General features: G+C 39.7%; 1 protein-coding gene across 3 annotated transcripts in view; it reads left to right on the top strand.

Annotated features, from left to right (window-relative positions):
* HHLA1 (HERV-H LTR-associating 1) overlaps window positions 1–16,107 on the top strand; it is a 514,160-nt gene that overhangs the window by 427,777 nt on the left and 70,276 nt on the right. For all 3 annotated transcript variants that reach the window (XM_044067042.1, XM_044067041.1, XM_044067043.1), the window contains exon 11: window positions 2,064–2,171. In XM_044067042.1, the coding sequence (XP_043922977.1) occupies window positions 2,064–2,171 (108 nt within the window). The remainder of the gene's footprint in view (window positions 1–2,063; window positions 2,172–16,107) is intronic.

The raw sequence follows: 16,107 nt of genomic DNA, 5'->3' as shown, positions 1-16,107 counted from the left end.
GATGTAATTATCTGAACAATTGTTGGAGTGGACATTGCAGTGGTGCACCGGTTGTATTGTCTACTCACAGCAAGAGGTTCTCTGGTTCGATTTTTGGCTGGGTTGCCTTCTGTGTGGAGTCTGCACATCCTGCCTACATTCGTGTGGGTTTCCTCCGGGTGCTCCGGTTTCCTCCCACATTACAAAAACATGCATCTGGAGCATTTTTCTCTGGGCCGCCACTGAAAATTGGCTTTGTTCCAAATCGGACGTTCCTGGCAAACAAACGTTAAATAAATAAAAAAATAAACAATCCCAAATACCTTCGTAATACAAATTAATTTCATAGTAACAGCTATTGACTGACTCATCAGTAACACATATGCAGATAACAAAAAAAAAACATAAGGTTATGGTGACACAACAAATAATCATTGAGAAAAATCTGTAAATTCTAGAAGGACTGTCTTTAGAAAAGAATGGGTGGATGGTAGATCAGGAAAAGCCTACAGTTTTGTTTAATAGTCTGGACATGTTCAAGTGTGCTATTCTAGTCACAGCTTGGAACACCTGAAGTTTTAACTTGTAAAATAGATCCTGATCCAGCCCTAATCCTTCCACCTAGGATACTGAAGAAGATCACTCAATTGGAAGGGAATGGGGGGGCAATAAAAAGGGGAGGAGTGTTGTTCCTAACTTGTGGGGATAGAGTAGAAAAGGGGTACTAGCATAAGGCAGAGGTCATAGATGGAAGAAAAAGAAGAAAATATATAAGGAAAATAGCGAGGTAAGGAAGAGACAGTGGAAGAGAAGGCATGACAGGAAAAAAAACAATAAAAAGAGGACAATTGGGGAAAGCAAAGGGAGAGAAACAGGCATGTTGAGGTTATGATAAATATATAGTATGTATCATGAATGTACATGTTCTTGTTTACCTAAACCCAAAACTCCAATCATTCTCTTAAGCAGAAAAAAAAGGAATAAAGAACAAGCACCATCCATTTAAATGAATGGTGCACTACTATTGCAAACAGCAACATTTGTTTATTTCATATATAGCCTAGGTATAAAAATGGATTCAGGTCATTTCATTGATACCACTTGCATCGAAACCATGATTACCTGATCACAGAATAAAATTCCACACCAAAAACCTACGGGGAAAGGGCAAAGAATTGCAAGTAAATAAATCATTCTTACACTAAATTTGCCCACATTTATAGTACTCCATTTCAAATAATAATAATAATAATAATAATAATAATAATAATAATTGCACAGAAAACTAAGAAGTCAAAAACACATTTTTCAACACAGATTTCAACAAAACTAAATAAAAAGAAAATCAAAATGAATTAATCAGATGTGCAGGGTTTATTTATTTATGTATTTAATGTATTTATTTATTTATTTATGAATGAAAGACTCTTACAATTTTATTTATTCTGTGAAAGTGGTTGCAATAAAATTGGCTTCAGTGTGAAATGACAAGATACCATAAAACCAGTGAATTTCTTCCCTGGCTATTATTTTCCACTTTGTTCCATTCAAATTGTTCTATGTGCTTTGTTTATTTAAGACTTCAATGCATCCACAAGTGGCGTCAAGACACACACGCATGCACACACACACGCACACACACACACACACACACACACATATACACACACACACACACACACACACACACACACACACACACACACACACACACACACACACACACACACACACACACACACACACACACACACACACAAAACCACAGACTTTGTAAAAAATTGAACTTCAAATATGGAACTGCAGTTCACATCCTTGTATGGAGTATTGTATTCATAAAAACTACCTGTTTGCACTACATGAAACTGGAACAATTTTAAAAGTTAGACTCACCCTTTCTCTGTCATGTAAGAAAGCTTAGAGTAGTCATTATTTGGATAAGATAACTGCAATGGCCATGGGATGCAATGGAGAAGGAAGTAAACAACTCACAGATATAACGATTATTATGAGGCCAAACTACTGAGCAGTACTAGATATGTTTCCATATGAAAAATAACAGCATATTCGCTTTGGAATTCTAGTTGAAAATGGAGCAGAAAATGGAGCAGAAACACCACAGTTCATTAAGCAACCTACTTTACAAGAAAAACAAGAAAATGCAACAAAAGGATCCAAAACTTCTAAGAAGCGTAAGCATACTTATTTTTTTTTCTTTAAAAATGACCTATATCAAAAACAAGGGATTTGTCACTAAGGCCTACCTAATATATAAATTGTTATAAAAATCATCACTTATATGTTTTCTGTCCAGGGTTAGTAAAAATAAGTCTCCTCTGAAGTAGAATAACTTGTACATATATAAAGTTCCAGTAGGTATAGCATTTAATTCCCCCAACCTCCATTTGCCTGTCATGTGACTCTGATCACCATACAGTGTTACCGGGTTACCCCTGGAAATGAGTACTTGTGTCCAGTAGGCCTAGTCAGTTAAAAAATATGACAAAAATTCAGAAATATAGCTAAGCTATAAACAAATGATTTAATAAATGATGGTTGGGTAGCCATGTTAAACTGCAATATTTTAATCGTAATGTACTTTGACTGTGTAGATTCACTGGAATTTGAATCCTATGATGAAAGATTATGTTGTTCAAATTTGCCTGGTCCAGCATTTTTTCTTAATGGATACCACCCTGTTTCTTTATGTTTCTGTAACCATCTGTCATGTTTTCTTTGTTTAAATATGTATTTAGCCTCAGGGCAGAGTGATTATTAAATATTACTTACCATTTCTTGCAAAACAATTTTGTGGTACTTCCCTCTGGAAGGTTGTGCAAAAATGCAGATCTATCCATCTGTCTGTCTGTTTAGTTATTTAATATTTATAAACCTGGGAAGTGAAGTAGTCCAATGACCATTTCCGGCCACACCCCAGGCCATACAAGTATAATACAAAATAATACAAAATATCGTTTGGAACACTAAACAAGTAGCATTTAAAACTCAAATGATATATAATAGCGCAGAATACATAACATTGATACACAGCACACTTTAATTATAGTCAATGTGACAATGTAGCCTTATATGCCAATAAAGTTTGAATTGGCCAATAGTATTTTCACTGAACAGTTAGTAATTTGTTAGTATCTTATCACAAGTTCAATTGTAAGAAAATTTAAGATGTATAAAATAAATGATATTTACAATATATGCATATTTCAGTTGTTTCAGGTGATTTATGCATTTGTTCAGAAGAGATTATTGATGTATTTGAGTTAAAGATCACAGCATAGAAATATTTATCTTGGACTTACAAGGAATGCACATGTGAAGTTTTCTGTTACTAACTTTAGTTTGCCTACTGCGTGCAGCTTTGTAGGATTGGTGTTTTTCCAGCTATAGCTAAAGTGTAGGGTGGTCTTTGTAATTGGACAGATTCTTTCTGAGTTGGCATGTGGTATAAGAGGAGTCCAGTAGCCTTCATTTATAAGGTTAATTGTCCCAGTCCCCTTCAATAAACATATCACACCAAATGACATTTGACGACCTTTATTAAACTTTTATAAACATAACTTTGTTATCCAATATTTATTACTTACAAATGAAACACAATATAGCTGATTGAATTCCAACATCCACATCCATATAATATTAATCAGGACAGCTTGACCTTGCTCATCTTTACCAAGTAAGCAGCGTCCATACCTCAAACTTACTTACTTATGAAGCAGCATCCCACTACTCACTTCATTTCATTTATTGAATTGCACATCCCACTTGTTTTACTTATGAAGCAGCATCCCACTACTCACTTCATTTCATTTATTGAATTGCACATCCCACTTGTTTTACTTATGAAGCAGCATCCCACTACTCACTTGATTTCATTTATTGAATTGCACATGCCACTTGTTTTACTTCCACTACTCACTTGATTTCATTTATTGAATTGCACATCCCACTTGTTTTACTTATGAAGCAGCATCCCACTACTCACTTGATTTCATTTATTGAATTGCACATGCCACTTGTTTTACTTATGAAGCAGCGTCCCACTACTCACTTCATTTCATTTATTGAATTGCACATCCCACTTGTTTTACTTATGAAGCAGCATCCCACTACTCACTTGATTTCATTTATTGAATTGCACATCCCACTTGTTTTACTTATGAAGCAGCATCCCACTACTCACTTCATTTCATTCATTGAATTGCACATCCCACTTGTCTTACTTATGAAGCAGCATCCCATTACTCACTTCATTTGCCACTTATTGAATTAACATCCAGCTAAATAAGCAGCGCCCTTACCCCCACTTGCTTATTTATTGAGCCACCTTCAAATACTCACTTTCCATTCCCAATTCATTGGAATGACCATCCAAATCTAGAGGGGGAACAGAAGAGGGCACGCCTGTCCCTCTTCTCCACCCTACCCAATCTAACAAATAACCACAATAATACTATTCCACCAAAAGAGGGAGGGATGGTGGGAAGCAAGTTCATGCCAAAATGTGATTTCTTCATCCGTCACCCATTAACCCCCTACTCCTAATATAATTAACTAACTCCACTCTGAAGATGTCCCAGGACAAATTGGTTTGTTACAAAACCTCATTTGTCCCGGTCCCCTTCAATAAACACATCACACTAAATTACATTAAACGACCTTTATTAAACTTTCATAAACATAACTTTGTTGTCCAATATTTATTACTTACAAATGAAACACAATATATCTGATTGTATTCCAACATCCACATCCATGTACTATTAATCAGGACAGAGTGACCTTGCTCATCCTTACCCAGTAAGCAGCGTACATATCTCAAACTTACTTACTTGTGAAGTCGCGTCCCACTACTCACTTCATTTACCACTTATTGAATTAACATCCAACCAAATAAGCAGCGTCCTTACCACCGCTTGCTTATTTATCGAGCCACCTTCAAATACATTGGAATGATCATCCAAATCCAGGGGGAAAAAGAAGAGTGCACACCTGTCCCTCTTCTCTGCCCACTAGCCTAACAAGACTGTTCCCCCTCTATCCAATAAACTTTCAGCAATCTAACCACCATTAATTCATTAGGCCAAATATCATTCGGTGTACTCCATCACCTCTAACCTGTCCTCCCCACCCAAAGCTCCATCATCAGGTCATTAACTGCCAAATGCACCAAACACTAAAATTCCCATGCCATGCAAAACCATGCAAGCCCCACTGCATCAAGCCTAACTACCCCATTTTACTGACCAATGTATCTATTAATGAAAACACGTCCTTTCAACCAATATAATAATAATTCCACCAACACCTACTACCCAAAATATAAACAAGGAAACTTTTACTGAAATCATAGCATTTGCTGACCAACATTCACCCTCTGAATGATTTCATCACATCCATAAAAGGAAATGCCACAAACTGTAGCCCAATACCACCGTTACCAAATACACCAAAGCTATCTTGCCAATAGACAATGTCTGTCAATCCTACCTCAATCTTTCAAACCAATGAACTGCCAACCAGGCTTAAATCCCACCCCCACAACCCCACGTGCAACTATACTACTCACAGCCAACTTCTCCTTGACCCACTGAACTGACTAACATTGTCCCCAACCTAGAGAAATAACCAATTTGTTCCCACCAAAACTCCCATCCCACAAGCAACTGCACAACCAGTTTAGCCATCAGGCACCCCAAAGTCCTGCAACCCAGTTTTTAACCAATTCTCTTTAACCAATGCTTCAAATGTTTCTTCCCATTTGTTACTTCTATATCTGGTAATGCAGTAACATGAGCTACATATGCAAGGAGTCCCAAAACCAAGCCTAAGTTTAATCCTACTAGCCTCTGTGTAGCCAATGTGGCATGCAGTTCCTCACATAACACCAAAACTCACATACCCATAATGCTCCATCAAACCTTATTTAATCCTATCAAACATATACTGAACCACCTCCCATCTGCCCAATATGTAAGTCAATTGGTACCCATAGTACTCAGTCTAAAGACCATATCTGGTGTGTAACATTAGTAGAACCTGCCTGAAGGACAGATTTGTCTCACAGAAGATACCCTTCTTTGGAATAAACCCCACTTCATGTCAAGCAAAACACCTCATCTGCCCTGTCCCAACACAGTTTAAACAACTGAATAAGTATTTGTAAATTCACCCCAGGGGCCCCCACCCATGTCCCTCTTGGATAAGGGCAACAGGAGCTCCACCTCAGAGTAAAGGCTGAACTTTCCAGATTGTCAGTGCATTGGAGCCATTAGCCAAGTAAGCTCCTATGCTCGTGTCATTGCTTTGACTCTGCCCCACCAGTGGAAACTCTAAACTCTCATTAAATGATGCCTAACTTGCATTCCCCTGCCCCACCAAACCTCCCCCTCCCTTGCCCCTAAGTTACCCCAACCAGTACTACACCCCAACCCCAAAAGGCACTCAACTGTTGTAACTCTACCCCACATATGTGCTAACCAAAATCCCCCCTAGTGCAAACTAAACACCTGCCTCACCATGCCCCCATTTTACCTCACACACACCTGCAGCCACAGTGATCCCGAACCATATGAACTCTTTCTAACCTAAACGAGTAGCTAAAAAGAGACAAATAGGCCTACATATTGCTATAGGAAACACATAAGAAAACCCCATGTATTAACCGCGTAACAAATTAACCCCCAAAATTCAGCCCACCTGTCACTTGTACTGCTGAACACCGACCCACACATTTCAGTGAGAAGCCTATTGCCAATGCCAAATGCCGAATCCTACTCCAACCAAACTGCCATACATTACCTAACACCTAAATAAATGTAGCACCATAGATTCCCTCATGTGTATGGTAGGAAGCCAAAAAACCTTCAAACCTTACTTTGTTTAAACCTCCTAATTCCATCAGACTAAGCCCATCCCCCAATTATTTGCATATCCTTGTCTTTCCCCTTCCATGCACCCCCCTTTTCAATAGGTCCCCATATCCTTCTACTTCCCTCCCATTCCAAACAGTAAGCAAAGGTGTAAGTTCTCCCCTGATTGCCTTCATGAATGCCCTACTCCACCTGTGGATGGCCCCAACCTCCCTATAATTAAACCTAACCTACTTCACTGAGCTGCTGTCATATCTCATCCTTATTAATCCCAGCAGTGCTCACATAACGCTCAACTCACACCAAATGAATAGGTAAAATTGAATGATTACCAGTGACCTCATTCTGTACAGCTCTAGCAACAGAAAAACCCTTGCATCAACATCAGTCCTCTGAGGAGACCACTTCTTTCAGCTCTCCAGCTGATACGAACTCTGTGTTGACATCTTCTGTGCCCCCATTGCATAACACTCCAGAAAATGAAACCCAGGGTAACACCACTATTTGAAAGTAAAGAGAAATGTTAATCAACTGCACTACACAAAGACACTTGCAGTAACCATATTATTTCACTAAATTTCTCTCTTTATTTTCTTTATATAACTATGTGAACAGTATACCTTAACCCTCTTGTGACCCTGCTAATAACTGTTGTTAAGAAACCAGTAAAATTCTATATGTCTCCTCCTGCCCCCAACACTTCTCACCCACCTTAGATGTACCTTTCAACTGCTCAAAGCAAGAAATCTGGCCAAGGCCACAACTACATACAGGCAAATCACCTTAGTGAGCAAGACATACATTATTGCAAATACAAAATGCACAATTCACCATGCCACTAAAGAACAGATCTCCTTTAAAGACAAACTGCACACACTTAGCCCGCCAAAATCAAACTACAATGGTGCTCCCTCAATGTAGAGCACACTTGTGCAGTAGCACCGCTGAGCCGACACTACGAAAGCATGCCACACAACGTCTTGGAGCAAGAAATCTAGACCAACCTTGAATAACATGGGGTCGCTGTCCAACAAAAACTCAAAATGTGATAGCACGGGTTTGCAGCATGAATTTCTGAATGGGTATGGATTTCTGAAGGAGTATGAGTCTAAAACACACATATCTGACATTTCCTAACCCCTGTTGTTTATCAGCTGCCATTAACTTGCCAGGAAACCAGAAGTTTATAAAAAGTGCACGGCTGCAATTACTTGACATAACCCTGTGCTGTAATTTCACTATAAGAGAGCTACCCCAGGGACAGATTCTAAATATTGCTCTATATGTAAAAGCTACCAAAGAAACAAAGCCTGCACTGGCCTCCCAACATATAAAATCAGAAAATGAAATGTACGTCATCACCTGGTGGCTTCTCTCCTCAGATCTCTCAGTAATTTTCTTGGGTGGCGAAAGCCAAGGTACATTTTTTGGCTAGGCTTATATAGGCCCTAGGGCCAATAGCCTAGTACCTACCTATGAACCTATGAACCTATGATTCACTAGAAAACCAAAGTTATGAGGTGGAAAAGTGGGGTCTATATTAGAACACCGAACTTTCAAAATTTCGAGTGTTCGAATATCGAACCCTATGAATCGAAAATTTAAAACATCGAACATACAGAACAGCAAATTTTTTCCTAGGGAAAAAAATTGCTGTTCCAAAACACATACACACAGCACAAGCACACCAAACAAACAGCAATCCACACACATACACCTAAACTCTTACAGCTAACCTTACACTTAACTATACATACACCACTAACTACCCACTTACCTTAACCCAAACCCTAACCCTAAGGTCCGTCACTATCGCACAGTCACCTCACCTGCACCCTAACCCTAACTCACCTACCCCGCCCTAACCCTCACATCCACACAATCGCACACTTACCTGACCTGCGCTCTAACCTTAACTCACCTAACCCGCCCTAACCCTCACGTCCACACAATCGCACACTTACCTGAACCCGACCCGTAACTTTCCACCACAGCGCTGAAAATACCGAAGCAACAGAAAAGGACAAATTCTTTCCCTAGGAAAAAATTTGGTTTTCTGTTTCTTCGATATTTTCAGCATTCACTGAAAATGGGTCAATATTAGAAGACTCAAAATTTTGAAAGTTTGGTGTTCTAACATTGACCTGAAAAGTGAACCAGTGACAAGTACCAACCTTATTTTTTTATTTTCCTACCACTATTCTGAATCACCCTATAGCATAACGTAGCCCTTTATGTTTATATCAGAATGTTTTGGGCATTTCTACCAATGCCTTTGAGTTGCTATATATTATATTGCATGACACTTTACCAACTAGTCAGGGACATTACTCAAAACTTTCCTCCACCCATAAAGGCGATGATTCAGCACTTGTTAAAAACACACCAAATTATGAGGCACCAATCTGAACATACTTTAAAATCGATACCAAAAAGGCATACTCTACCTCTCCTCCCTTACCGCTAAAGAGGTACATCTCCACTCTATTGGACAGCCGCTTATCCCCCACAGCCATTAACACCACAAACCTTGATCATACTTCTCAAATCAAGTGAGCAGGAGACCCGGACAAAACCTGAATAATGGGGTACCAAAGGCACAAAGTAGCGAATGCCTGCCATTTCCTATTTTCAATCTCTAATGATCATGGCCAACCCCAATGTAATAAGAAAGCAACCTGAAGCACTAAAAAGAAACCAGACAGCAGAGAGCAGCAAATCACCCAGAGCTACAAATATCCCATAACCACCTTCAGGCCTGCACCTCACACTGAAACAGGTCAGAAATCAAGCCTCCAATAAAGCACTCTAACCACCAATGACAGAATTAAACATAATCCACAACCACAACCCCGGCTATCTTAAAAATTGTAGGCTTGCTGTAATAACAGCAGCAACCCTCCATAACTATGCTGACAACTTGCGACCTGGCAGTAAGACAGCGAGTAGCAGCATGCACCCTCTGGTGTGACAATTCCACAAACCCGACCCTTGTTGTCACTTAGTAAATGCAATATGCCACCCCCTCTCCAACAGCCGAAGAGGAACAGAACTCCATTGTTCACCTCTAAATCAGGGAACATCTGTGACAATCCTGGGAAACTGAATGGTATACCCTGTGGCCAATCACTCAACAAACAGTCAGTCCCAGCCTGCCAGAAAGTCAAGATTTATGGAAGAAAAAAACATTTTTTTTTCTAATTTACAGTTTACAGTTGAGAGGTAGCCAAGAGGCGTGCGGACGCAATATACCGGGCTTGTGCCTCACAAGTCAGTACATTAAGCCTGCCTGCGTTAAACCTACCCGCCATAATGGTCATTGGTACTGTATAGAATTAGAGCAACTGCCACTATCCTTCATGGGCAAGTCACAGCCAGTAGAAAGCAGCCACTTCAGACAATGTGAGCCAATCCACATATCTTTCTCTTATTCCACCCACTACTGAAATTAACAGCAGTAACACTAACAGGGCATCTCTTTATTTGTTAAAACCCTGATTTTGTATGGACTTAATCTCTATGAACTGCTCCCTCCTAATACTTTCACAGGATGACAGGACAGCATGAGTTGTATGCTAACTGCACCACCTCTACTACCCCCACAGGATGACAAGTGAATGTAAAGGAAACTAATAAGCAAAACGATACCGCTGAATTCCCACGCTCTGCTCTAACTACTCGAGACTGTCTCAAACCCTCTGGAAACTTCTCTGCTTCTTAAACCCTACCCTCGATTACAAAACAAAAACATAACAAAATGGGGGGGGGACTAAAGGCACCAAGAAAGAAACCTCCTCATGACCAAAACATAAGGGAATTCCAACTCCTAGGGCTCTAATAATTGATAAACATGAAGCAAACTGGGGATAACAGTGGGCTGTAAAACAACTCCCCACTACCCTGTGTTACTGGAAGAGGCTGACTTAAAGATAACAGCCATCAGTGTATCCTGAAAACCAGTGAAACACCCCATTTCTCTACATGGCAAGTGTATTTATAAAAAAAAAAAAAATATATATATATATATATATATATATATATATATATATATATATATATTATATATAGCTATTCCCAAAAAAATTCCAATTTCACCCTCTTGACAAAATTAAGCCAAGGCCTACCTGATCCCAACAACCTACAGGTATTCACGTACGTGATCCCTGCAGTAGCAAGGTCACGCCAAAATGTGATTTCTTACACAGTTACACTTGCATAAGTCCCTTAAACCCCTCCCTACCCATACCTCATTTCCTCCCAGTCATCCCTCACCCATTAACCCTTTCTTCCCCCCTTTACTCCTACTAATAAAATTAACCAACCCCACTCTGAAGATGTCCCACGACAAATTGGTTTGTTACCAAACCTCAAATGTCAATGTGCTAAAAAGGAACTGGGCCATAGCTTCTTCTGGTACCATGAGGTTCTTCATATTGTCCAATAGTAATGCTCTCTATCATGTATTAAATGTAAAAAGAAGGCCATACTGTATTCTGGGTAGTAGGACATTAATGGTTATTGTTTTCCTGCTTTAGTCAGGAGTAGGTTTGAGCTGTAACAAGGGTAATGCAAAAGCGTTGACTTCCCTGGGCACAAGCTACTAAAGGCTCAATCATCAGGTGCTGACAGTAAGCATTGACGGCACTGCTATTTGTTTATAAAACTATAAACAATATTGTGGCTTCATAAATTAATTCTGATATCCCATGAACTGTAATGACTGAAGTTTATTGTTAAGTAGCATGTGTAGCAAGGTACTTGTTATAGCTTGTACACTTGTAGGGCTGTAGTAAGCAGCTGCTTGCAACAGTTTTAGGAGCACTTTTTCCCCTCAGCTTTGTCAGATAACTTAATCTATTGTCCCACTAATCCAAAATGAGTTAGCACTTTGCCCACTTGTTGTTCAGTATGTCTGGTTATTGCAATCATATGTTAAAGTGTTACTACTAAATATTTCCGGTGAGAGCTGAATGACCGAACAGTAACTTCGAGATCTTTTATTGTTAAGGCATTGTTGGCAGTCAGTCTTTGCTGTGTAGTAAATAAGACTATTGTCATTTTCTGTTCATTAATTGTTAGCTTGTTCAAATGTACCCAGTTACAAAGTATCCTTGGCATAGTAATTTATAAGTGGTAGCTCATAAGATAGATCATTTGTAAATATCAAGAACAGCAATGGCCCCAGTACTGATCCCTAAGGTACTCTTGTTAATGCACCGCCTTTTGAATGCCTGTTGTTATGTATTATTATAAAGATTTTACTTGTTAGGTCATTCTAAAGCAGTGAATGACTTCCTAAGGGATCTACTTTTATATGTTGAATTCCCAATTAATCGAATTTCAATTGTTCAAGACGACTAAGCCAAACTTGCAAATTCCTGAAAGGTTAAATGATCACAGTTTGAATTGCTGTACACTCTAATGTTTTCCTATGTGTACAGACAATGCCTATGAGTATCTCTGTAAGCAGTGTACTGTTCCTTTAAAATGTCTAGTTTGTAAGTAAAGAAAATGGGGATGTTCAGTTTAACGTTAGGGGAAGTTCGGATAAGTGGAATAAAACAATGTTATACAGAAAACAGTAAGGAAATGATTTCATAGAAGGGTAAAGGAGTGCTTTTATGCAGTTAGTTAATGTTATTTTTTATTTAAGCATTATTTTTTCATTCAGGATTTTAAAACTGTTATAGAATACTTCTACTGGTTGTTTTCCTCAGTGTAGTGTGATCTTGGAGTTCGTATAGTTAATTTGCAGGGGGGGGGAGGGTTTGTGGTGGCTGTACATTTTCATTTTCGATATTCTAGAGTCAGTATTTTAACATTTCAGTGTTTTGTACTTTCGGGTTTTTGGTCTCGGTGAAGTGTGGTTCTGTTATTTGGGATTTCAATATATGATTCCTTCCTGAGAAGAATCTATGTTGTTAAGCTTTTTGCAATAGAACTGTGTGATCAAGGTTTTTAAGGCCCATTCTTGGTCCATTAAGGTGGTACTGGTGGGTAGTCTTTCTTCCATATTCCTAAATACTTGATAAGTAATGCAATATAATAATAATATGGCATGATATTTTTTGCAGAAAGTGTATTATCACTGAGTATGTCATATATTTTAATGTATCTCTGTTGCTTGATTTTTCCTAACATTTTAGCATGTGGGTAACAGCTGGCCATGGCCCAGTAAACATTCACTGAAGTTGAGTATGTATGTTGGGATAAGGCTATATAAAAGAATATTTGAAACTATAAGTTACATTTTTGGTGCTGGGAGTTACATTTATTTATCTATCTGCCTGTTTCTCTACTTATTTATTGACATTTGATTATCAGGAAAGTCTGACTGGGTAGAAGCCATTTTTTAGAAGAGGCCCAGAGAGAAAAACTTCAACGTATTACAAAACATTTTAAAAACAATAATTTTACAATCTTTAAAAATAATACAAAAAACAAATACAGTTTAAATAATTATACCAGACTAGACATAATATCAAAACCTACTTTCACATCTAACTCCTCTAGTGCACACTGCAGTGTTTAGGATAAATGATTTTTTTCATCTTACCTTTAAGCATCTATTGCAAGACCACCAGTTATTGGAGAACCCACATTCTGCCTCTCAGTAGTCATCTTGGGATCAGTGCTTCTGTTTTCTCCTGGTGAGAGAAGGAGTGCAGTTACATTATTTCCTGGAGACTGCTGACCACCAGAAAGCTTAATAACTGCTTTATAGGTGACAGCTTGGAATCAGTGCTTATATTCTGATCCTGGTGAGAGTAGGAACAGAGGACATTGATTCCTGACTCTTTCTGGTTGGAGATTGAGTGTCTGTGCTTAACATATCCTATTGGTCTGGTTGCTATTCGAGGCATCTACCAGAAAAAGGCTACAAGCCTGCAGACCCTTGGATCATCTGAGACAAGACTGTGGATCACCAAATATGCCGTGGCCTGCTTCGTTTCTTGGGATTGGTGCTAACATTTTGCTTTTGGTGAGAGAAGAAGCAAAGGAGTATTGTATCCCAATAGAGTGAAGCTGTGCTGAGACCAGCATTAGTGGTAGCCAGGCAGTAGCCATTCATGCGACGCCCCTCTTTTCATCATTCTTGACAAGCTAATTCTTTATTTTTTAGTAAGTACTGCTTGATTTCTTTCTAACTTCAGAATATCTGCCTAAATACTTCATCCTTAAATTTTCAGGGGCTACATATTAGTTTCCCCTTTAGTGTTTGGCAGTGCTCTGCACAGACGCAGACACCTTGAGTGACATTCTTCCTGTAAAAGGAATATAGAAGGAAACAGCTCCAGTACTTAATAATAATGACCATCCCTCCTGTCATGTCTAAAGGTCAGTTCTCTGTGCTTTCTCCTATTAACCTGGTGAACTTGGGCATTCTGATGCCATGTAGAAACTGCCTCATGTACACAGACAACCCTCTCCTCTTACCTCTCAACACTCAGATGTGTGAGAGATGCACTTATATATCCAAATTGGAAGCAAAGCCAGTTAGCCTAGTACTGACCTATGCATTATAGGTTCATAGGTGGGTACTAGGCTATCTGCCCTAGGGCATTTATAAGCCTAGCCAGAGTGTGTCAGCTTTCACTGCCCCATTGATTAATTAACTGAGCCTCTGTCAAGAAGAGCCAATGAAGTGATCCCAGGGGTGTATTTTCTGTTACCCATCCACTCGTCAAGGTTTCTATTGAAGAGTGTTAGTGAGGGGCTCTGCCTAATGTAGTTAGGAATTTTGTTCCAAAGCAAGGGGAGTCTCTGTGACAGGAATCTATCCCTCCAGCATGTTCTATTTATTGTTGTGGTGAGGTTTAGCTCATTAGAGCGAGTGGCTCGCAGTGACTTGGATTTCTTTAGGTGGAGCATGTCCATCAATTCTGAGTTGGACATGGCTTTGAAAGTCAGGCAGAGATCACCTCTGAGTAAGCAATATGTGACTGAGTACAGCTGGAGTTTTTCCAGTCGAGCTGCATAGGACATATGTTTGAGGTCAGTAATCCTCTTGGTGAGGTACTTTTGTGGTTTTTCCAGCTGTTGGAAGTGTCTTGTGAGGTTCATCCCAAATGGGGCATTGTATTCTATGATGGGTCTGATGAGTGACGAGTAGAGGAGCACTATAACCTCTTTATTTCTATATGCAAACCCTTTAGTAATTAGATGGGCTACATAAAACGATTTCCTAACTACTTTGGCAATATGATTGTCAAAGGAGAGATTACTATCTACTTGGGTCCCCAGATCTCTTATTACCTCTTCTGCATTAAGGAGGCTGCCATCTATGTGGTAATTCATGAGTGTTTTGTTTTTCCCAAATGGGATGACTATGCATTTTTTGGCATTTAGCTTGAGACCATGACTATGACACCAGGTGTCCATCTCAGTAAGGCCCTTTTGGAGAATGTCCGTGTCAGCCGGAGAGTCAATTATGGCTCCCAGTTTGTAGTCATCGGCGAACTTGGTTAGCCATAGTCCTCCTGTGTTTGCCTGTACTTTTGAGAAGTACATGCCGAACAGTAGGGGTCCCAGGACCGACCATTGTGGGACACCACTTGTGACTGGTTTAGAGTCAGACCTGGAGCCCACTATTCTTACCGTGTGATGTAGGGGTTTATGTTCAGACTGGTGAGTTTTTCTATAATTCCCGAGTGGGGAATGGTGTCAAAAGCCTTGGCGAGGTGAAGGTAGGCTATGTGAACTACCTTCCCCTCATCTATGGCCTTGGTGACTGTCTCGAAGAAGTCAACCAGATGTAGTGGGCATGATCTGCCCTTAACAAAGCCGAACTGGGTCAGGTCAAGTGTTTAGAGGTTCCCAATGTCTTTGTTAATGAGTTCCATGATGATGAGCTCCAAAGCCTTACAGACCAGGCTAGTCAGGCTTATGGGGTGATAGTTAGCAGGGTCAGTTGTGGCCCCTCCTTTGTGGAGTGAAATAACCGTTGCTGTGCACCATTCTATGGGCACATAGCCTGTGGAGAGGCTGAGGTTGAACAGTGTGTTTAGGTGGGGGGGTTAGTTAGTTCTGTAGTTTGTGCAAGACGCAGCCTGGGACACCATCTGGCCACATTGACACTGTGCTTTTGGCTTTTGAAAGGGCTGTTTTCACCTGTGCGTCTGTGATTTCTGGGACACTACACTTTTCTGGTATTGTTGTGGGCCCTTTTGGGGGTGAGAAGGGGGAGAAGTTTGCACTGAATCTATCTGCCAGGATGTTGGCAATATCAGTTGGTTCA

This window comes from Protopterus annectens, chromosome 3.part1, assembly GCF_019279795.1.
Source record: "Protopterus annectens isolate FY-2018-M chromosome 3.part1, PAN1.0, whole genome shotgun sequence".
In the NCBI taxonomy this organism is placed as follows: Eukaryota; Metazoa; Chordata; order Ceratodontiformes; family Protopteridae; genus Protopterus; species Protopterus annectens.
The sequence above is the reverse complement of the archived record's forward strand: the minus strand, read 5'-3'. Positions and strand labels throughout refer to the sequence as shown.